Raw genomic sequence first — 23,275 nt, 5'->3', positions numbered from 1 at the left:
ACCATATTTACGCAAACTTCGTCGTTGCAGAACCTTGTCCAAGTACGCGTCTGAAACTTTTCCAAGTTGGTGGAGTGGACCATTCAACATTTTGCTTTTTTTTCCTAGCTGGTTGAACTGGCCAATTCCTACCGACAATCACATATGCAGCTCTGTAGATCCCATCTGACTGTAATTTCTGGAAGCTATACCGTGTATACATATGTTTAATATTGTTCACATTACCCTTTCACAGTGGGAGCCATGAGTTTTGATTTTAATTCCCTTTCAAAGAGAGCCAGAGGTATCTGTATTGTTCAGTCTTCACATACTTGTGGGTCTGTTGTGTTGGTTTCAAAACTAAATTTGATTTTGCAGTCTATATACCATAGTTTGTTCCATTTTATATTATATTGTATACCGAATCAATGTTTCTTTCCTCTTTTTTTTTTCTTTTTTTTTTTATTCCATTTTCTCTGCTAGTAGTTAGGTAATGTTTGGGAATGCTTATTGTTTCTAAACAGGTATTTTTTGGATAATTGCTTATTAAATAAACAGCTTATGAGTGTTTGATGAAAAAACACTTCTTTCAAGTGGGGAGTAGCATGGACTACCAAAAAAAGGGGAATAATATAGGTATTGGGATTATTAGGTGGTGGATCAAGATGGGCCAGAAACACAATAAGAAAAGCCTAAAATTTGGGCTTCTTCTGTTCTTCAAAATGGGTTTATTTTGTTGAAAAATCGCTTATAGTTTTTTTAATCAAACTCCCGTAAGTGCTTTTTCAGTTCCTTCTTGAAAGCTTCTAAATACTTTCCCCAATAAACGTTTACAAAAAGCACTCCCAAACAAGAGCTTAAGCTTGGGTTGTAGACTTATAGTGGTGTCCAGTTATTTCATTGATAAGTGACCCTCAGACACGATCGAGTTCTAGCTCTTTGAAACGGAACACTTTCTCTTTTGACAATGGATACCCAAAAAGCACCAGGTCAACCATCAATATCGGCATGAACCTTCCATTGGTCGGCTTTGAATCTTTACTTCAATGATGGTCTTGCGTAATCGTTTTTCTTAATCAGAATTACTGATCACAGCAAGCTAACGAAAGCGAGAGACGCTGAAGTGCCTTTTCTTGAATCCAAATATTTAATTCAATTACTAATCTTGTGAAATCTGGACAGCGATGGCTGATTTGTTTGGAGTTTGGACTGCAACAGTGCAACTATTAACAATGTCCACGAACCAATATTGTAGAAACCAGATGGGGATTATTGGTGCATGGTCAGTTGTCAACAAGTCTGGAGTCAACTTCTGAATGCAATACAATCCAATTGCGTTAAGAAGTGTCTAGTTATACAATATATAAACTATTCACAATTGTTTAGAAAATAGCTATTTTGATTGAAACAGATATTTTCTCAATCTTTCTATTTTCTTTTCTGTCCATTCGCTTTCTTTTTCACTCTTAGGACTTTGGAGCATTAAATAAAGCAATCCTAATGGGTTGACCATGGTTTTTATGTCAGTGAAATTTTGAGAATTTAGGTTGATACAGCCACAAATGCTAAGTATGAAAAATGCAGGGTTAAATGCTTAATTAATGAATTTCGAATATAATTTTGAAATCGCATCCAAAATATTGGGATTTTCTCACTTATTCTGCCTGGAAATTTGGATATAATATTAATATAATAAAAGTCGGTAAATATAAATATAAAACACTCAAATTCGACCAAAGTCTAAAATTTCCAAAACTTAAAATTTTAGTTTGATATCTAACAAAATTGGCATGGACAAAACAAGTCATAAAACTTCATGAAAATATTGGAAAATTATGCAATTTAAGTATGACAATGTGTTTTGATGCACATTCCATGAGTTATGGTGTATGGAGACTTAATTAAATAGCATAGGTAGACAACCGTGCCACATGATCTCCCTATTAAAACAAATGTTCTGGGAACATGTGTGGTTGTGCAAACTCACTTAGCTGATAAAGAAAGACCACATTTTTAAGCAAATGTGAAGTTACATTATGATGAGGATGAGCAATTTATACTAGGTTTAACTTTTTTTTTTTTTTTCAAAATTGACTCCACTCAAATAAAGCTATCAAACTCGACTAAGAAGCATGGGATATTTTTTATAATTTCAAAATGTTAATAGTCATTATAATAAAATAAAATCCGGTTTTGGCATGAGAGAGAGAGAGAGAGAGGAGAAGGGGATGGTAAACAATAAATATTTATATATTGATGCTTCTTTTTTTTCAGTATTTTTAGCTCAGCCATTTTTTTTTTCAATACTAGTACCATGAAAACACCTTATGTCTATCTTTTTTGGTAATAGATGAAAACACTTAAATTGTAGATTTGAAACAAAGAGCTATATAATGTTGCAGCAATATATTTGCAATACCAACTTGTGAAATTGCAAATGGTCGTGGAGTGCAATGAGATGCAACTATAAATCACTGGTACAAACTTTATCACTCAAGTTAAAGCATATAGCATTTACATGATCTTGATTTCATTGGATAAATAAGAAAACTGTAAGGGGTTGGCTACATGAATCCTGTTTTGTCATTCCATTCTATTTAATGCCATATCTATTGTTAAATTATTTGCGAATCTGATGAGATGCTTTTAACTACTATAAGCAGGATAAAAGAAAAGAGAAATGGATCATCCAGTAAAAAGAAAAGTAACATGGGTTGTATATTGATGCTTTACAACGCATTTTCCAATCCTACATTTCAAACCAAAAAATATTCAAATATAGAAGAAAATACTTTCTTTTGAATTTTAATTGCAGGGACTTGGAAGCAAATGGAGATAGGCAAACCTTAAAACCCATATATATTTACATATGCGAACTTCTCTAACTGTTTTTTATCTACATAATTGGAGAAACCTGTCCTACAAAACACAAGAAAATTCATGATCAGAATTGAAGCTTGCCCATATATGTTGCTTCATAGGCCTCTATTCCATCCTTCAAGAAACCTTCCAAAAGAACTAAACAAATTATATTTACTGGGTCAGAGCAAATAAAATAGAACCACATGACTCACTGCAAAGAAAGGATACTAGAATTTTCAAGGTAAAATTAATAAGCATACAATACAGTACCAAAGACCAAAGAAATAAACTCAAGGTAGAAGGAAAAGCATTTTTTTTTTCCTTTTTTTCTTGGGGCAGGGGGAGAGAGGGAAGGGGAGAAGGAGAGAAATTTAATCTGTTATCATGTTCCTTTTAGTACTTATAGAGAGAGACGTGGTGTTGCAAACATGTAAAGCCCTTTTTCTGCAACCAGCACTACATGTAGAAAATTGCTGGGATTTTAGATCTCCAAGCAAGATGAAAAGTCTAACAAATCTATCTTCATTTAGTTTGTTTCATCAAAAAGAAAATTAACTGCAAGTATTTGGAAAACTCCTAAGCCCTAGCAATGTCTGCTTGCTTCTATTTTCTACTTTGCCTTTGTGACTGTAATACTTCACAAGAAAGAAAAACTCTTCCATGTCAGATCCTAGTGTATAGATGTTGGTGACAAATCTATTCTTCCAAAAAATACTTGAGGCTTCTAATCTTGCCACAAGATAACCATAAGACAAAGTATTTAATAGTCTGCCTTTTGCAATAGACTTTGTTGTTACAATGTGGTTGATTATCTTGATTTAAAACTCAGATGTGTAGCACAAAAGATAATGGAATTTCACCTACAGGAAGTACAGAAACAAAGGTTGCACCAGCCAAATGGAACGTGAAGAAAATTGTCCACATGAAATTGATCAATTCAAAATTGGTGAAGGGAGGGAGACAAACAGGTCTTTTATCCTTTTCTTTTTGGGAAATATATATCATCTCATTTATAACACACTGTTGTACATGAGCTATATGTATAAATGCATAAAGCTTTTGACACAATGTATCATATACTTTACCTTCTCTGAAAGAACAGAAAGATGAGTTCAAGTAAATATTTACTTGCAAAATACTATATTTCTCAGCATCATCATCTCTTTGTAGCATCAATAAACATAGCCCTTGTCCAATGCTCGATGTCCTCAGTCTGTGATGGTGGAGGGGGCAAAGTGGGATGCTCCACAATATCCCACCCTTCAACAAGGCTTTCCACTTTTCCAATATCAGACATCTCAGGAGCATAAAGAAAACTAGCAGCAGAATTTGAAAGGTTATTTTCACAAGTGTTACGCTGCCAAACAGTAGAGAACAAATATTAGGAAGAAAAGAATATTAAAAGACTGACATCCTTAAAAAGACTAACAACACTGTTTTACAAGAAAGCCAAAATCATTTTAATAGAAAATTTACAGGATACAAAAATAACTGTTAAAATGGCAGAATCAACATGATTTCATAAACAGAAGCACAGCTAATATACGATCAATGAATGGAGCCTTTAGCATACCATGAGAAAACTTATTAAATTATGCCCATTAGATCTTCAAGGAAGTAGTCGATCAAGACTACAATCACTTTTGAATTCAAAAGAAAAGAATGAAGAAATTTCAGAAGAGAAGAAGAAGAGAAGGAGAGAAGAGAAGAAACACACGAAGAGATTTTGAAAAAAGAGAGGGTTGATCTTAACATCTGCCGACCCACTCTTAATATTTATATATATTGACTAATTGTAAAAGGGCTGATTTGCCCTTATTGCTTACATGGCAAATAAACTAATAATAAAGCTGAAATAACAAACTGAAATAACTACCAACTAACACTGACATAACTAACAGAAATATGCTGCCATACGAACATAGTGGGGTCCACATCAGTGTTCTCTACACTCCCCCTCAAGTTGGGAATAGATATTTGTCATTCCCAACTTGCATAGGTTTAACTCTAACTTCTTCCTTGGAACAGCCTTGGTGAGAAGATCTGCGAGCTGCATGCTGGAGGTGATATACGGGAGACACACTTCTTGAGACGAAACCCTTTCTCTGACAAAATGTTGGTCTACTTCAATATGCTTAGTTCTGTCATGCTGTACTGGATTATGAGCTATATTAATAGCAGCCTGATTATCACAATACAACATTAAGGGCTTCTCATAAGTAATACCCAACTCCTCAAATAATGACTTCAACCATAGGATTTCAGCCACACCATATATTCAGCTTCAGCACTAGAACGAGAAACAACACTTTGTTTCTTACTCCTCCAGGAGACAAGGTTACCTCCTACAAAAGCACAATAGCTAAAGGTAGACCTTCTATCATCAACACTCCCAGCCCAATCAGCATCTATATAAACCTCTATCTTCATGTGATCATTATTCTTGAATAATATACCTCTACCTGGACACCTCTTCAAGTATGATAATATCCTCTCAACTGCAAGGAGGTGTGTAGTTCTAGGAGAGTGCATATATTGACTGACAACACTGACTGCATAACCGATGCTCGGTCGTGTGACACAAAGATAGAGGAGTTTTCCAACTAACCATTGGAACATAGCTTTATCTTCAAGTGGCTCTCCACCCTCTGCACTGATCTTGTGATTATGTTCAATAGGTGTATCTGCAGGCTTAACACCCAACTTTCCAGTTTCTTCCAATAGATCTAGAACATACTTTCTTTGAGAAACAAAATTCCCATGTTTAGATCTAACTACCTCAATACCCAAGAAGTACCGTAACTCTCTCAGATCTTTCACCTCAAACTCTTGATGAAGGAATTGTTTAAGAGATTCACTCTCATTGTTATCATTCCCTGTCACTACAATATCATCCACATATACAGCAAGCAAAGTCAAGGAAGAGTCCACTCTCTTAATGAACAATGTATGGTCTGACTGGGCCTATACATAGCCAAATTTTTCAAGGGCTTGTCTGAATCTATCAAACCAAACTCTGGGAGACTGCTTTAGTCCTACAAGGCTTCATTCAACTGGCAAACCTTCTTTCTTGTCTCTGCATCATAAAATCTAGGAGGTAACTGCATGTAGACTTCTTCCTGTAAGTCTCCATTGAAGAAGGCATTTTTAACATCCATCTGGAACAAGGGCCAAGAGTAACTGGCTGCAAGGGATAACAAAACTTTAATAGTGGTCATCTTTGCTACTGGAGCAAATGTCTCCAAGTAGTCTATACCATAAGTCTGAGTAAATCCCTTTGCAACTAACTGAGCCTTATACCTTTCAATGGAATCATCAACATTATGTTTCACAGTAAATACCCATCTACATCCAACCGGTTTCATCCCTTTAGGCTAGTCAACTAGCTCCCAAGTATTATTCCTCAGAAGAGCATCCATTTCAACCTTCATTGCATCTTTCCACTCAGGAACTAACAAGGCTTCCTGCACTGTTCTGAAGATAGGAATATCAGCAATGGATGTGAGAAAAGACCTGTAAGAGGGGGAAAGGCGATCGTAGGATAGGAACTGGGAAATGCAGTGAGCTGTGGATGTGGTGCAACGCCGTTTGCCTTTACGGACTACAATGTGGAGGTCAAGGTCATCCAAAGGAGGTAAGGTTGCAACAATGGGACCTAGATCAGATAAAGGGACTGTGGTACCTAGATCTGGATCCGCAAAAGGAACTGGGGTTGGCCTGGACTGCTTATGACTCTCAAATCTAGACACCTCTGGCAACCCTCCCCATTACATCCCTCATCACTCAATGGAACAGGTAAAGGAACTTCTAATGAGTTAACCCCACTCTCACTACTCTCCCCTGAGGAGAAACCCTAGGATAATAGGGTACCTCCTCAAAGAAAGTAACATCCATCGAGACAAATCTCCTCCCAGAAGTAGGTTCATAGCATCAATAACCCTTTTGAATTTGTGCATAACCGAGAAAAATACATTTGGAGGCCTTAGGATCAAATTTGGAATGATGAGGTCCAAGAATCTGAACAAAGCAAGTGCAACCAAAGGTTTTAAAGAGAACAGTAAACAATTCTTTTTCGGGGTATAGAAGCGGAAATTGAGGCTTCATGTCAAGAACCTATGAAGGAACCCGATTAATGAAATACACTGCTGTAAGAATAGCATCTCCCCAGAAACGAATAGGCACATTGGAGTTAAACATAATGCTTCTAGCCACCTCCAATATGTGCCTATTCTTCCTCTCAGCAACCCCATTCTGTTGTGGTGTAAAAGGACAAGTACTCGGGTGAATAATCCCATGATCAAGCAAATAAGAGGCTAATGAGTTGGTAAAGTATTCTTTCGCATTATCAGATCTAAAGATTTTGATTTTGACCCCAAACTGGGTTAAAATCATCTGATGAAAGATCTAGGTCAAAGTAGGAACTTCATCTCGAGAACACATAAGGTAAACCCAAGAAAAACGGGTATAGTCATCAACAAGCAACAAGAAATATCTGTATCCCCCATAGCAGTGATGTGATACGGGCCCCAAACATTGGTATGCACAACATCAAAAGAATTACTACTTCTTTTATTACTCAATGAATAAGATGTTCTACAATACTTTGCAAGCTCACAACTCTCACATCTCAAATTGGACATCTGAATAGACTCAAATAAATTTGGAAACAAACTCATCAAAGACCGAAAGGATAAATGACCCAACTGATTATGCCAAAGTATAACCTAACTAACAAACTGAGAAACAAAAGACTTCCAATCTTCACTATCTTCCCAATGAAAACTCTCTCCAAGCAGATAGATCCCATTCGTCTCACGGCCAGTCCCAATCACCTCCCTTGTCTCTAAGTCCTGAAAAACACATCAGTCAGGGAAAAAAGTTACTGAACAATTCTGATGTTTTGTAATGCTACTGACTGAAAGCAAGTTAGTACTAAGCTTAGGAACATGTAGAACTGAAGATAAGGAAATGGTATTAGACAACTTAATATCTCCCTTGCCAGAAATGGGAACAAGGGAACCATCAACAATTGACACTTTATCTCTGCTAGAAGATAAGTGAAAGGTAATGAATAGTGATGGCAAGCCAGTCATATGGTCAGATGCACTTGAGTCTATTACCCAACAATGTTCAGTGTTACCTGAAGCTGAAGCATGATAAGCTAAGGCCCGAGTACCTGAATGAGCAAAGGCTGATGTGGGAGGAGCTGATGGCGGTTGAGATGATTGAGCTGAATTCCCAACTTCCTTTTCCAACTGAGTCGGGCCCGGACAGCAGCTAGGGTGTCTAGAGGCGTGCCTTTTGTGCTCAATGATGATGCAAAATTAGTATTAACAGCCATATTAGCATTACCCCTTTTGTTCCTGAGTTTTGCTAGAACTAGATGAGGGTGCAGCTTCCAACATGCGTCTTTAGTATGCTTAGGTTTCTTGCAATGTCCACACACTGGATCCCACTTATCTTCCTTCTTTATATCCCTCTCCGTATCACCCCCAGAATTAGGTTTAACTGTTGCCAAGGCTGGTGGTAAGGGCTAGTGCTGCATCATAATCTTTCTCCTAGTCTCTTCACTATGCACTAAGGAGTAGGCTTGAGATAAGGTCACATTTCCCTTGTTAGTAGTTGTTGTTTTACAATATCATAGTCAAGATTCAGACCATCTAAGAATTCAAAAACCCTATTAGTTTCAACTTGCTTTCTATGAATCTGTGCATCCTTCTGACTTTCCCACTCAAGTGTTTCTAGGTGGTCAATTTCATGCCACAGAGATTTCAAGGTAGAGAAGTAAACCGAGACTGATTTCTCTCCTTGCTTAAGGTTGTTAACCTCACACTTCAATTCATAAGCCCTAACAACATTAAGGGGTTGGGAGTAAGTCTCTTTCATGACATCCCAGATTTCCTTGGCTGTTTTGGCCCACAAATAGTTACGGCTGATATGTGGCTGCATAGAGTTGCACAACCATGTCATAACCAAACAGTTCTCCTGAACCCATTTGGTATAAGTTTGGTCCTCCTTAGTTGGTTCTTTCACATCTCCCAACAAGTAGTTGAATTTTCCTCTACCCTCAATGGCCATCATGGCCGATTGAGCCCAATCTAAGTAGTTTGATCCATCAAAGTTCACACTTGTAATCTGAAAGGCATTCTCAGACATGTTACCAGAATTTTTAGTCCCAAAAACACCTCCCCCCTGATTCTTGAACTCCATTCTTAGTCAAGAATTAATAAAAAAAGAAATTCAAACTACTGTAATAGAAAAAACAGCACCCAAACAACTGATAACAGCTGGCCTAGGTCTTCCAAGGAACAAAGAAGACAGAATTATGTATGAAACCAGTTCAAAATCTGATCTGAAACCAACAACAGTTCTGAATTTTAGGGTTTTCCCTCAAAACCCTAAAGGAAAAAAAACAGATTTTCCAGCCGCACCTCTCAGAATAGACCAAGATGATTTTGTTCAAAGTTATTCTCAAGAAAAACTTACTTTATGAAAGAAAATCTCTGGCCACCACCTTCTGTCTGATGCAAAACCCTAATCTTGAGGATCCGAAGCCTTTTCTAATTCTTCCTGACTACTGGAACTCTCCCAACCTTCTACAATCTTCTTAGTAGCAGCCGCACACTACCAATAACCTCCAAGAATCAGCCAATCCTCCTTCTTTGTTGAAAAACTTCTAAACCTAAGAGATTCTCATGTAGTCAATCTAATTAAACTAACATAAGAGCTCCTAGGTCGGCTCTGATACCAAGTAGCCGATCAAGACTACAATCAGTCTTGAATTCAAAAAAAAAATAATGAAGAAATTTCAGAAAAGAAGAAGAAGATGAGAGAAGATAAGAAGCATACGAAGAGATATTGAAAAAAATGAGGGTCGATCTTAACATCTGCCGACCCACTCTTAATATTTATATATGTTGATTAATTGGAAAAGGGTTAAATTGCCCTTATTGCTTACATGGCAAATAAACTAATAATAAAGCTGAAATAACAAATTGAAATAACTACCAACTAACACTGACATAACTAAAAGAAATATGCTGCCATACAAACATAGTGGGGACCACATCAGTGGGGTCCACATCAGTGTTCTCTACAGAGGAAAATAAGATGCCTTTGTTTCATTATTGTAGCCAAAAAAATGAACAAACTTATAACCCATATCCTGGAAATGGTTTTCTTTGATTTTCTCAAGGTATATTATTTTAATTTCAAATTAGAAAAAAGGAAGCACATCAAAAAATTTAACAAATTTCAGGAAACCAAAAAAAAAAATCTCCTTTGTGGAAGTACTTCACAATCAAATAGATGAATGCCATGGAATCTGGAAGCTATTTTCATATCACCCAAGCACTAATTTTCATATATTTTAAGTCCTTTCTAAAATAGACACAAGGACCCAGAGTCTTACCATTGTAGGTGTCGAATGTGCACTCTCCAATAAACTGCTTGATGAGATGGCTGAATTCACATGCCATACAGATTTATTCAATTGTTGGACTTGCTTACAAGACCTGGAAAAAAAATGAAACAGAAAAATGTCATGTAAAATAAAGTAAGAATATCTGTGTTACCAACCTACAACTTGCATGGTCAATTTGCACACTTATGCATAGGTAATATGGAGTCTCATAAGCTACCAAATTTTAATATTATTTATTAACTTTAGAAAATTAGATACACCTAAGCAGTGTTGAAGAAGGAAAAAAAGAATGTGGTTGTACCTCAACTAGCACATACTTTGTCATTCATATTAGTGCCTTGACCTGATATCATAAAAAGCATAAATGATGCTGATCATTTCAAGCCTCCAATCATCAATCAGTAAGAGAAAAAGATAAATCCAGCCTCTAGTTACCAGTCATCAACATTCTAACTCTTTAAAAGATTAAGGGTATGGCATCTCATAAAAGATCCCGAATAGAGCCATATCTAAGGAGATACTAATATACAGCTTTCACAACCCTCTTTTATCAAGAGATTTTATTAATAATTTCGGAAAATTTAGTACAATCATTAGGCAATCCACCACCCAAATTGCATCATATTACAACTTTGCCTAACTGTCATCCCATTTGCAGTCCTTACCCAGCTAAACTTAGAATTAAATCTCTGCACTAGGGGATTGATTTCCCTAAAAGCACGTCTGTATTTCTAAGGAGCTGAACTGATTTTCTTGGTCCATGAGACGACTTATTATGAATCTCCTTCAATTTCCAATTCCCTAACTCCAATCTGTACTGCAAATCTCATTCCTTGTAAAAGAGCCCATATTGCAGCTTGAATCGAGTCCCCAAAGCCAATTGACCATGAAAACAAGGCCACTACCACTCCTTGGTGGTTTCTAAAAAGATCCCCTATTCCTACTCTTCCTGGATTACCAAACGAGCTACCATCAAAGTTCAACTTTAGCTTATTTGTAGCTGGAGGTTTCCATTCCATTCTTACATTTTCTGCATGTCTACCTATTTGCGCCACTTCAATCCAAGACCTTATTATGTCATTGGTTGAGAATTCTCGAAAAAGGACCAAAGTTTTAACCCAATGTGCAGTCCTTACTGTTATGGCTTCAATCAATCCCACCTTTTATTTACTATTCTCATTGAAGATTTTTTTATTCCTTTCTTCCCAAACAGTCCACACCAATGTTGCTCTTACTTCCCTCCACTTCAGTCTTCCTCTCTTTTTCTGTTGCCTTAAGAATCTGGAGTTGAACAAACCTACCAATATCATGTGGGGGAACCCATCTGCAACCAAAAAGAGAACAAAGTATTCTCAAATGCTAGGCACAAAGGAGCAGGAGATCAATAAATGAGAGTCTCACTACTTTCCTTGCAAGGGATGCACACATGAGAGAAGCACTTATTTGGCCTTTCTTCCGTAGCATGTCACAAGTGTTGATCTTTCCAAGGAACACTTCCTAACACAAAGCTTATACTTTAGGAGGGATAGGTTTGCACCAGATTTCTTTTACCAGGAAGTTTACCCCTGAAGGTTCTGACATGGCAAGAAGGTTAAAAAAAGGAAGCACAAGAGAAGAGACCATCAGGTGAGAGAGACCAAATTCTACCATCTGAAATGTTTTCATTCAAAGAAGCATTTTCCAATTTTAAAAGTAAGAGAACAAGGGCATCCCATTGGTTGAAAACCTTAAACTTCTCTGTTGACTATTCCTCTGATGATACTTGGAGAAACTAGGAGTGGCTAATACTGCTACTACGAAGAATAGAAGTTTAGTAGAATGGATACGTCCTCCGAAGGGTGTCATTAAGCTAATTTTGATGGGAGTAGCCAGGACAATCCCAGATCTTCAGGTATAAGAGGGGTTCTAAGAAATATGGACAGCTACATTATTTCCTTATCTCCGGGACCAGTGGGAGTGGGAGACTCTACAAGGGCAGAGATACTAGCTGCTGTACAAGGGATCTAGATTGCGGATCAGCTAGGGGCGGAGCATTTACCAATTGAAGGTGATTATCAGGCGGTTGTGGGGTGGCTCTTGAACCTGGATGCTGTCATTTGGGGCCAGAGAGACCTCAAAAAAGTGAAATGGCTAATAGCAGTATGATAGTTAGTGTTCAATGGGTGAGCAGATTGGCAAATCCTGTAGCTGATTCATTACCCAAACAAGGGGCTTCTTGGGACTGTCTTTATTGGGCTACTTTGTATCTTGTTCTAGCTGAGTTTGAAAGGCTGTAATTAGTTTTTTCCTTGAGGGGTCACATCTCATGCCTCTCCTTGGGATGCTTGCAACTCTTTGAGATTAATAAATTTTTTTCACCCATTCATCAAAAAAAAGTAAGAGAACAAGGGAGTCACATTCACTATCTTTCAGATCTCTCTTAAATCCAAAATCCCAGTTCAACCCATGTTCCAAGAACAAACCAAATTTAGAGATAGGTTCAATGGCTCAGCCTAGTCATTGGATAAAGAGTAGAGTAAGGGATTTGTAATTTAAGGGGAAGGTCCCCACTCCAAAGATCCTCCCAAAATAATACTCTCTCCACACATCCCATATCAAAACAAATGAAGTTGAGATAGGTTGGCAATACCTCTATTATTGCTTTCCAAAGGGATTTTGATGAAGCATGAGTTGCCAACTTTGCATCCCAGCTATTTTCCGCCACACCATGAATACTTCCAATGACCTTATGCCACAATCTATCTTCTTCTAGAGAAAACGTCCAAAACCATTTTCTGAGCAGAGTTGTATTTCTCTTAATCAAATTCCCAATACCAAGTCTGCCCTGTTCTTTAGACTTGCAAACCTATTCCCATTTGACCAAGTGATCATAATTTTCTCAAATTGCCTTGCTATTCTACCCGGTATTCTTCCTCCCATAGAGATGTAATTCCATTTCCACAAAGTTAATTTTTTCGTAAATCTCTCTACAACCAGTTTCCAAAAAACTTTCTAATCTCGGATTACCCCCAAAGGCATACAAGATACTCTAAGGGCCAACTTTTAACCTCACAACCTAGTATTCCTGCCACTGGTTGAATATCTTGTTACCCCATATTAAATCCTGCCACCTAGCTCTTCCCCCAGTTCACTTTCAATGTTGAGATCCTTTGAAAGCCATCAACTAAATTGTCTTGATTGGCCTTAAAAATTAGTCTGTTTGAGAACTTCAGCAACAAAAGTAAACATGAAAGGGGAGATGGATCTCCCTGCCTTTTTTTTGCTAGGAATAAGTCCTTAGCTATTCTATTTACCAGAATCAAGACGTGTACTGAATTAATGCACCCTTTGATCCACTTTCTCCACCTCTCTCAAACCAATTTTTTCCCAAAGAACTAGAAGGAAAGACCAAATATCATATCATAAGCTTTTTCCAAATCTAGCTTGCAAATTAGACCTCTCCCTCCTTGTTTCTTCTTATCCACCATGCATCATTTGCCACTAGTATTTGGTCTGTTATTTCTCTCCCTTCTACTAAAGGCAAAGTTGTCTTCAACCTGCCTACTAAGACTTTATCAATGATTTTATAGAGGCCATCAATAAAATATCTCTTGATAAAGAGATATTTTACAATGTATTCTTAAAAAAAAAAAAATTGAATCTTCTTTTAGCTTTTATTTTTAGCTTCAATAACTCGTATAGATTGCGCTAGAGCTGGAAATAACTACAACTGCAACCAATCAAAAAAGAAAATAAACAAAAAAGAAATAAGATAACTTCTTCCACAAAACATACCCTTGTACTTATCAACTTTTATTTGAATATTGGGCCCATGGAAGGGTAAACATGTATAAAGAAAAATAAGGACTCCTAAAGTACAGCTATGAGGATACTGATCCACATTCATTTGGGCAAATGTGGTGAACCTCATCTACAAGAAGATGAATTGTCCAAAGAGACACATCTCTAACAACTGCATTATTCATTTATTGTACTTTAGGGTTCAAAGCTTCCACCATTAGTGTAAAGTAAAGGGAAGCAAGTATAGTTGGAACAATTTGAGTCTCCAAACAAAGTCATCTACTACATTTCTCAGACGTGTACCATTTATATATTGAGATTGAATCTCCTATCCACAAACTCTTCTCACATCCCTATCCACAGGACACTATAGTTATGCATTGGGAATATCTCCCTTGTCATTTATGACTTATGAGGAGATGTTCCCAGTACATGGTGGTAGTGTCTTGTGGGTAAGGATGTGGGAAGAGTCCTCCCCCCCCCCCAGCGAAGAAAAAAACAAAGAAACCAGTCAAGGTTGGCACACTTTGTGGGACTTTGTTGCTTCAAGTGGGTCTCATTTGAGGGATTAGATGGGGATTTAAACCTTGTATCAAAAGTAAATATTAGTTCTGTGTCATTATTGGCCGAATGCAATAAATTATAAATCCATTGGATTTCAGGCCTATACATGGTGGTAGTGTCTTGTGGGTAAGGATATAGGAAGAGTCCCCTCCCCTGCAGCGAAGAAAAAAAAAAAGAAATCAGTCAAGGTTGACACACTCTGTGGGACTTGTCGCTTCAAGTGGGGCTCATTTGAGGGATTAGATGGGGATTTGAACCTTGAATCAAAAGTAATTATTAGTTCTGCATCATAATTGATCAAATGCGATAAATTATAAATCCATTGGATTTCGGGCCCATAAGCTTGATAAAGTGTCTCCACAAGATCATATCAAAGGTTTTCGCTGAAAGGATTAAGCAGGCTCTACCTTCTGTCATTTCACGTTTTAAAGGGCTTTTGTAGAAGGCAGATTGTGGACCAAATCCTAATAGCAAATGAATGTGTTGGGATGTAAGGTGATGAGCTGGCCTATAATCTACCAAGGATTACCTTTTGGGGGAAACCCAAGAGCCAATGGTTTTTGGAAGCCAGTACTAGAGTTTGCTAAAAAACTAGCTCTGTGGAAAAGAAACTATATCTCCCTAGGAGAAGAATAACCCAAATTAGAGCCACTCTAGCAAACCTACCTTTATTTCCTATCCACTTTCCATGTGCCAGCAAGGATTGCAAGACAAATAGAAAAATATACGAGGGATTTCTTGTGGGAACCAAAGAATGAAAAAAGGATCACTTGGTTAAGTAGGAACATGCATGTAAGCCAAAGGAACTAGGGGGGTCTAGGGTTAGGAAATATCACTCTCAAAAATATTGCTCTTGAACAAATGGTTATGGAGGTTCCCCTTTGAAGATAAGCTATGGCACAAAGTTATAGCAAGCATTTGTGTGGAAGGTAATGGCTGGGATGCTAAACTCAACCCTCATTCAACTTTAGCCTCCCCTTAGAAAGCAATTCATGAGGTATACCCTTTGTTCCTCAATTCTACAAGCTTTGATTTGGAAAGGGGTGATAAAATTCTGATGTAGAAAGACCTTTGGATAAAGGAATATCCTTTAAAAGACCAGTTCCCTGACCTGTTTGCCCTTTCTAACCATAAAGGTGCACTAGTATCCTCTTTGGGCACCCCCTCCCCCTCAGGCAACAACTAGGACTTGGGTTTTAGAAGAGGCCTAAGGGTGAGCAAGTTTCTTTTTTTCCTGTGATTAACCTTCTTAATATCTTGAAGACTTATTTTTTGGACCTTCTCTTGGATGGTTCTAGAATTTGGGTACCTAATGGACTCTTGCTCTTCTCTTTTTAATTTCTTAACCTTACATACTTTACAAGGAGTGGACTTCTTGGTGAAAGAAGTGTGATCTAGGCCTATCCCACCAAAAGTTCAAGCTTTCTGTTGGGAATCGTTGCCTATGATGTGTTGCAGAAAAGGCCTTTTTGTTGCCTCTCTCCTCATATGTGCTTTTTGTGTAGGAAAAGTGGAGAAACCCTACCCTACTTATTAATCTCCTGCTCCTTTGTTCGACATATCTGGGAGATTTTCTATGATCTTTATGGTTGTAGGTGGATCCTTCCCCAAGAGGCGGCATACATTTTCAGGCCCAATCTCCTAAGGCACCCAAAGAAAAGAGGAAGATTGATGTGGAAAGTTACTAAGGCTGCAACTATTTGGGTGGTTCAGGAGGAGAGGAACAACATAATTTTTAATGGCAAAAGTAGACCTGTGGAGGAGGTAATAGAGACAATAAAAGTGAAGGTTTTGGATTGCTTTCAGAGTTTCACAGAGACTGATACTCTAAGGGATTAGGAGGAGATAGCACTTTCCTCTAGAGACAAAGACAGAACAAAAATGCAATGCAAACCTCCACAAGGCAGTAAAGTAAAGCTGAATTTTGATGGAAGCTCTTTTGGTAACCCCAGCATGGGAGGTATTGGTGGAGCAATAAGAAATTTGGAAGACAGATTGTTGGCTTTTTACTATGGACCAATTGGTGTGGCTAACTCCATAATAGAGACAATAAAAGTGAAGGTAGCATTTTGGATTAAAACTTTGGATTGATTTCGGAGTTTAACAGTGACTATATTCTAAGGGCTTGGAAGGAGATAGCACTTTCCTCTAGAGACAAAGACAGAATAAAAATGGAATTGAAACCTCCACAAGGTAGTAAAGCTGAATTTTGATGGAAGCTCCTTTGGTAACCCCAGCATGGGAGGTATTGGTGGGGCAATAAGAAATTCGGAGGGCAGATTGTTGGCTCTTTACTCTGGACCAGTTGGTGTGGCTAACTCCATAAAATCCGAATTGGTCGCTTCACTATAAGGTCTCAGGTTAGCTAAGCAATTGGGCTTCAGTCAATTGGAGGTGGAAGGTGACTCAAAAGTAATCATTTCTTGGGCAATATGTAACAGAAATACTTCTTGGACCCTCAAGAATGTTTATAGGGGAGTAGAAAGGATTGCAATAGATCTGGGTTAGGAGTGCAAATGGGTTAGCTGACTCCCTTGCTAAACAAGGGGTAGAAAGGGAACAATTGTTTTGGGCATCTTATTAACATAGAGTTGATTTTGGGATTGATATCATGGTCATGAAATCAAGGTTGTATTGTCTTTTCACATATAGTTAATATAATTAAAGCTTTACTGATAAAAAAACCATCGGATATTACTGATACTGCCATGTTACGTTCATCAAGTGGGGGCTCATTTGAGGGATTAGATGGGAATCTGAACCTTGTATCAAAAGTAGATATTAATTCTGCATTATAATTGATCAAATACAATAAACTATGATGGTGATTTGAACTTTGTGGGACTTGTGGCGTCAAGTGGTACTCATTTGAGGATTTAGATGGGCTTTTGAAAGTAAAAACTTGTATCAAAAGAAAATATCAGTTCTGCATCGTAATTGATCGAATGCAATAAATTATAAATCCATTGGAGATTACTACCATGCTATGCTCATCAATCAGCAACAAGCAAAATACGTGAAAATGGTTTCCTCCTAGCTGAGGACCTATCGAGCTGAAGTTTGGTGGGTATCAGGCCCCTTGGAAATAAGTGTGGTAGTCAAAGGGACAAACGGGAGAGACTGTGTTCTGTAATCCAATAGGAGAAGGTGCAGTTTGAGACAGTTCAGCTCACTTAGACAACCTTGAAAAAGTAGGTGTAGGGAAGAGATATTTCTATTGAAGCTCTTTGACAGTTTGACTTCAGGGTATTCTTGATGGTAGTCAGTTTCTTCTACCAACATATATGGTTTGGAACATCCATGATGATTATTGGCAACTCTGACAGGGTAAAGGTGAGTGCTGGTGTAAATTTACACCATATTTTCTAGTTATTAGTAAAATTCAATGTTACCAGCCAAAAACAATTTTAGCCACTAATGTCCAACACATGGAAAAATAACAATATAAAACAGAGGAAAAAAAAGAGGATATACCTTGAACCTGCCATTTTCAAGGAAACAACTGATCGAACTTCCTTGGAGGAAGACAGTGTGGCTAACAACCTTGCAAATGCTTCAAAAGTGGATGCCTCAGATGGGACATCTAAACACAGTGAGTTGTAACAATATGCTGTAATGCATGCTACACTTTTCTTGAGAAGTGATATCCCTTTCTGCAGGTCCTTGTGAGTTTCAACTGAATGCACAGAAGCAGAAGAATAATTAATGCTACCACTTCCAGCAGAATCCAGATGAGGTTTCTTTTCTGACTGTATTGAAGCAACACCAAAATTACTTGAACTTTTATCAGACCATGAATTCTCTGCACTTGTGGAGCAACAGTTCTCACGGGGTATAAAAAGGGGATATTCATTGCTGCAGGGCACATATCTTATCATGTAACTTTTCTTGCAAAAGATAAGATAGCAAGATGATATAAAATTCTAGGCAAAAATACCTCCGAGAAGATGGCCGAGCATCCCAATATGAATTCCTTTGCCATATACGTGAGCATGAACCCTAAATCAAATTTCGGAATTTTATAGTAAATATAATAATGTGAATATGGGTCAACCCTCAATTTTTGAAACAAATTAGGACAATGAACTCTTTACTATCTGAGAGAACAATCATGTCTTACATGCAGCATGCATCAAAACTTACCGCAAAACCTGAATTATGAAGTGCAGGTGCAGCCAAGTTCTGAACTACAACATTTAGAAGTTGCACCATGTACCTGTTTTGCAACCATTAGGTATTAATCTGAAATACATTAAATCTACAAGGAATAATTTATATGAATATAAACAAGCTGGACAAAATTTAAATCCACCTAAGAACTGTGGTCATATTATTTTAAGCAAAAATGAAGAAAAATGTTACTCAAAACCCAGAAACAGCAGATTTGATTGGCACAAAATAATGAAGTAAAACAGAGATATGAGAAGCAAGAGAAGAGAAGAAAGCACACACAATTGTTTACGTGTATGTGGTTCAGCCTTTAGCCTATGCCCATGGGAAATGGAGGAGTAGAAATCCACTATAGAAAACAGCAATGGAGGGTACATGAGAAACCTCTCATAGAAACCCTAAAGGCCTAAACCCCAAATACACCAGAGTTCTCATTCTCTGAGTGTTCCCTTTGCGCTCGAATACAATGAGATACATATTTGAGAAAACCCAACAACTCAACATATTCTGGTCAGGCCCATAAACAGAAAACGGATCAGGTCCATGCCTCTGCAAACATCACAGACCTCAATGAAATTTCCCCTTCGGTTCTTCTCCACAAAAGTCGAGTTGGGTCATGGAGTGGACTGCAATAAAGGAATTCAAGGCACAACAGAACAGAAAAGAACAAATGGTAACATATGTTTTTTTTCTCCATGGGGCTACACAACGGAGGGTAGCCCATCCCCCAAACCCAAGACCCCCAACCAGGGTGCAGGCGGGATTTGATCCCTAGTCTCCACTACAACCAGCAGGAGACCTTACCAACCAGCCAGTTGGCACCTTGCAGAACATATGGTAACATATGTCGACCATGATCATGGAATATCTGAATGCCTCCTCATTTAGATTCATATGCCATAGATGTTTAAATATCTCAATGCCACCTGCACCCTAAGGCTGTGTTTGGTTTGAAGGAAAAAAGGTAGGGAAAGGAGGGGAAGGTGTGGAAACCTGTACAAGGTATTTCTTTCAAACCAAACACAGCCTAAATATACATTTCTTTTAAAATAGCTCAAAAAAGTATTTCCCTACTTAGTATGGGACCCATAGGATAAACTACAATGAGAGAGATTGAACGGGATATTACTCAGAGTTAGTTGTATGGAATACAAATACACATTTCTACTGTTTTATGACTTTTGGATACATGGTAATCAAAGATATGTAAAGCCTTTGTAGGAATGACAAATATGACTGGCATGCTGTATGGAGAAGAACATAGCAGCAATAACAATTTTGAGAATAATGAATGAGAAGACTAGGAGATTTAAATTTAGAAATTGGAGGAATCCTGCCCTCTTGGTGAGAAGAGGAACCCAGCTAGGAGGTTTGGACTTGTGAAATAAATATCAATCACCTCAGCAACAAGTGGCTTAGTGAAAGTTTAAGGTAAGCAGGACGTGAGGATTAAAAGGAAGTAAGCTAACTCGTAGATATAGTGACTGAACCTAAAATATATTGAAAAATCAAATATTTAGGTCTTATGTAGTGCTATAGTTTCATCTTTAGTAGCAAATCGCTGCATTAAAATGAAAGAGCAAACAAAAAATACAGAAGCTCCCAAGTCCCAACATATGTACAATTGCTTGCTTAAATTGGTTATACCAAAAACTCTTAGAGTGACTGGATGAGGAGGATAAGTCATGCATGCATGCAGCACAAGGACAAAACTGGGTTGATTAAGTTACACTTGCTTATGCAATCCATATACCAGATGACTGATATAGTGAGTGCATATTTACCTTTTTTTTCATATTAAGCTTGTGACTGCATTCGATTTGTTTACCAGCATCCACATTTGTCATCTATCACTCAGTAAGGATCTAAGGGAACATTTCATGAAACTAGCATAGGGGGATTGCATTCTGACACCCGAATATGGACCGAGGAGGATATATAGGCATCTTTAACCCAAACCCTCAAAGATGCCTATATATCCCCCTCTCATTCTGACACCCGACTATGGACCCTTCACCCAAGCAGTAATATCAAAAAGGAAGGAGATGGCTAGGGGAGGATTGGAGGAAGGAGATTTTATCATGGCAACAAGCTGGAGAAGGACCTTGAAGGTTGAGACTAAACAGTTTCTTTTTGAAAGCTTTTGGGTGAAAGGGAAGAAAGCTCAGAAAATCAGAGAACTAAACAAGGCTATGGTATTACTGGTCGGGAAAGAATCTGTAGTATGGTTTCGGACATTCTTGGAGAAAGCAGTTCAGGTGAGTGGAAAGTTAGAGTGCAAAGAACTCTAGAGGAAGGTTTGTGGCTTTGTTGGAGTTTTTTGGGGAAGGAAAAAAACAAATGGTTTGTTTCCCTAAAGGAAAGTTGGGGATTGAATGGAAAGAAGTGTCAACTGTTTTGAAGGACTTCTTTGCCCGAGAGGGATTTGGAGAAGGTAGCAGTTCTGAGAAGGAAGAACAGTTACAGGTAGTGAATGGAGTTGGTGGAGCTAGGAAACAGGAGTTCCAGAAAGAGGTTGGAAGTGTACAAATTCTGGGTAAAGCAGCAAAAGATAGCAGAATAGTATGCTATGAACTCAAGAATGAGTGGGAGAAAAAGTTTATAGTAACTTCTATAGTACCTCCGAAAAACTGGAGGACAGTTGGAGAAGAGTTATTAAAGAAGTTAAACTTGAACTGTACTACCATCTTAACCCCCTTTGAGTATTGTAAGGCCTTGCTTGAGGTAGTTGGAGAGGAGTTACAACTATATGCTTTGTGTTGTAAATTGCACTCAGCTTCTGTATCTATCACAAGACTGGCTGGCTCCTTTGTGGAAGACCTCCATTCAGCTGCAATTTGCTTGAGTAATGTGCATCTGGAAGATATCCCCTCGTTCAGTAAAGCTGATGGTTGATGGAGTGTTCTATGTAGCCTGGCTGGTTACAGCCATTGAAGTTGCCTTGTGGAGTAAGGGGAGAAGGAAGGAGGATGAGAAGGTTGAAGAAGAAAGGCTATGAGAAAGTGAGGGATTGGTGTATTCAAATCTGGCAGACACTTACACTAAAATGGTATTCTTGGGAAAGGATAACTCAAAAGGAAAGTTACCAGCAACCAAGGGGAAAGAGCCATTAGGAGAAGAGGAAAAGGTGGTGAGCTATAGGTCTTATGCTCAGGTTCTGACAGAAAGAGGGAGGAGGGAGAAGGCTATTCGACAGGTTTCACCAAATAAGAGTGGTTCTAGTCAAGGTGGAGAGAAAGGACTGAAACGTTCTTTAAAAAAGCAAGGTGGTAAGGTGGTAAGAGTAGAGGGACACATGGGCACAAGTAGAGAGGGAACTTGTCTTAGCCACAGGGAAAGTTGTTCTAATGGACCTAAAGAGGGCAGGTGGGGTGGGCCGAGTCATTTCAAAGGCTGATTGTCAACAGGTCCTTAAAGGAGTGTTTGGGTCTGGCCCAGCCAGCCCTTAAAATTAAGTCATGTAACCACTTAAGTGGTCACGTGGGCCAACTAAAGGGACAGATGATGGACCTCTCCAATTCGAAAGGACGCAGGGAGGGGAGGTCCTGGGAGTTTCAGCTCGTTGCAGTGGAGACCTGTGTCAGCGCCGGAGCTAGGCTCGCCGGAAAGACGTAATCCAAGAAACAAGAGAGCCGGTTTAACAGAGGGTGTAGCAAAGGAGGACGATTTTCTGGAACTCAGTGAGGAAGATTCTGAGTTTGACGAATCTGAAACTTCAAGTATTGGGAGTATTCAGCCAGAGAAATCCCTTGGGTTTCGAGGGGATGAAAGTTTTGACACAAAGCTTTTCTTGGAGGAAGACGAAGGCAAAAAAGATGACGGTGAGACTGTTATCATCACCTCTGAAGCCGCCTTGTAGGCGGGTAGGGAAGAAGAGATGCCAACCAGCCTGGGTATTGGACACTGCCCGGGGGATCCAGAAGCTATCTCGAGGTCTCAACAGGTGCAGGGTGTTGTGGTTTTGGTTTCTAACTGTTCTTCTAAGCAAAGTAGGGGTGTAACCAGTAAGGGGGCACCGATTTCTCAAGTTCAGCCGCCATTCAACTTCAGTCTAACACCGAACCTCCGGAAACCGGTTCTTGTAGGTTTAGTCCCAAGACAAAAACTTTCTTTGGAAGTCCTTTAACAAAACCATCCTCTCCAGGTATGTTAGTCTTTGATTTTAAGAATACTAATGGGCCTTCTTTGAGTGCAACAGATTTCATCCAGACCCTTCCATTGTCTGCCACAATCCAGCAGGTTCTGGTTAGAGAGAAGGAAAATTGGTTTAATGGAGGGAGTATGGAAGCTGAATGGAAGGCACAAGGTGATAAAATTTGGGATTTAATCTTTGATTCCTTTGAGGAGCTGACTAGGAGGGATGCAGAAGTTGGATACATTGAAGAAGATGTGAATCTACAGGAGGCTAGCCAAAGAAAAGGGAAGGAAAGAAATGAGGGTGAGGGAATAGGGAAGTGACCGATGAATCAAGTGGCTGAAGAGATGGGCTTGAAGTTG

General features: G+C 38.5%; 1 protein-coding gene across 14 annotated transcripts in view; it reads right to left on the bottom strand.

Annotated features, from left to right (window-relative positions):
* Positions 1–2,641: 2,641 nt before the first annotated feature.
* The window catches only part of LOC104600052 (uncharacterized), a 34,322-nt gene continuing 13,688 nt past the window's right edge, over positions 2,642–23,275 (bottom strand). For 3 of the 14 annotated variants that reach the window (XM_088887160.1, XM_088887159.1, XM_088887158.1), the window contains exons 9-13: positions 18,752–18,824; positions 18,546–18,607; positions 18,083–18,463; positions 10,253–10,355; positions 2,673–4,198 (exon numbers count right to left, since the gene is read on the bottom strand). In XM_088887160.1, the coding sequence (XP_088743286.1) occupies positions 3,998–4,198; positions 10,253–10,355; positions 18,083–18,463; positions 18,546–18,607; positions 18,752–18,824 (820 nt within the window). In that variant the 3' untranslated portion in view covers positions 2,673–3,997. Of the gene's footprint in view, positions 4,199–10,252; positions 10,356–18,082; positions 18,464–18,545; positions 18,608–18,751; positions 18,825–23,275 lie in introns of all 14 variants that reach the window. The other 11 variants (XR_735600.3, XR_016075954.1, XM_010262858.3 and 8 more) reach the window with 9 other exon arrangements.

Source organism: Nelumbo nucifera, chromosome 5 (assembly GCF_055504915.1).
Source record: "Nelumbo nucifera cultivar China Antique chromosome 5, China Antique-T2T, whole genome shotgun sequence".
Taxonomy (NCBI): Eukaryota; Viridiplantae; Streptophyta; class Magnoliopsida; order Proteales; family Nelumbonaceae; genus Nelumbo; species Nelumbo nucifera.
The sequence above is the reverse complement of the archived record's forward strand: the minus strand, read 5'-3'. Positions and strand labels throughout refer to the sequence as shown.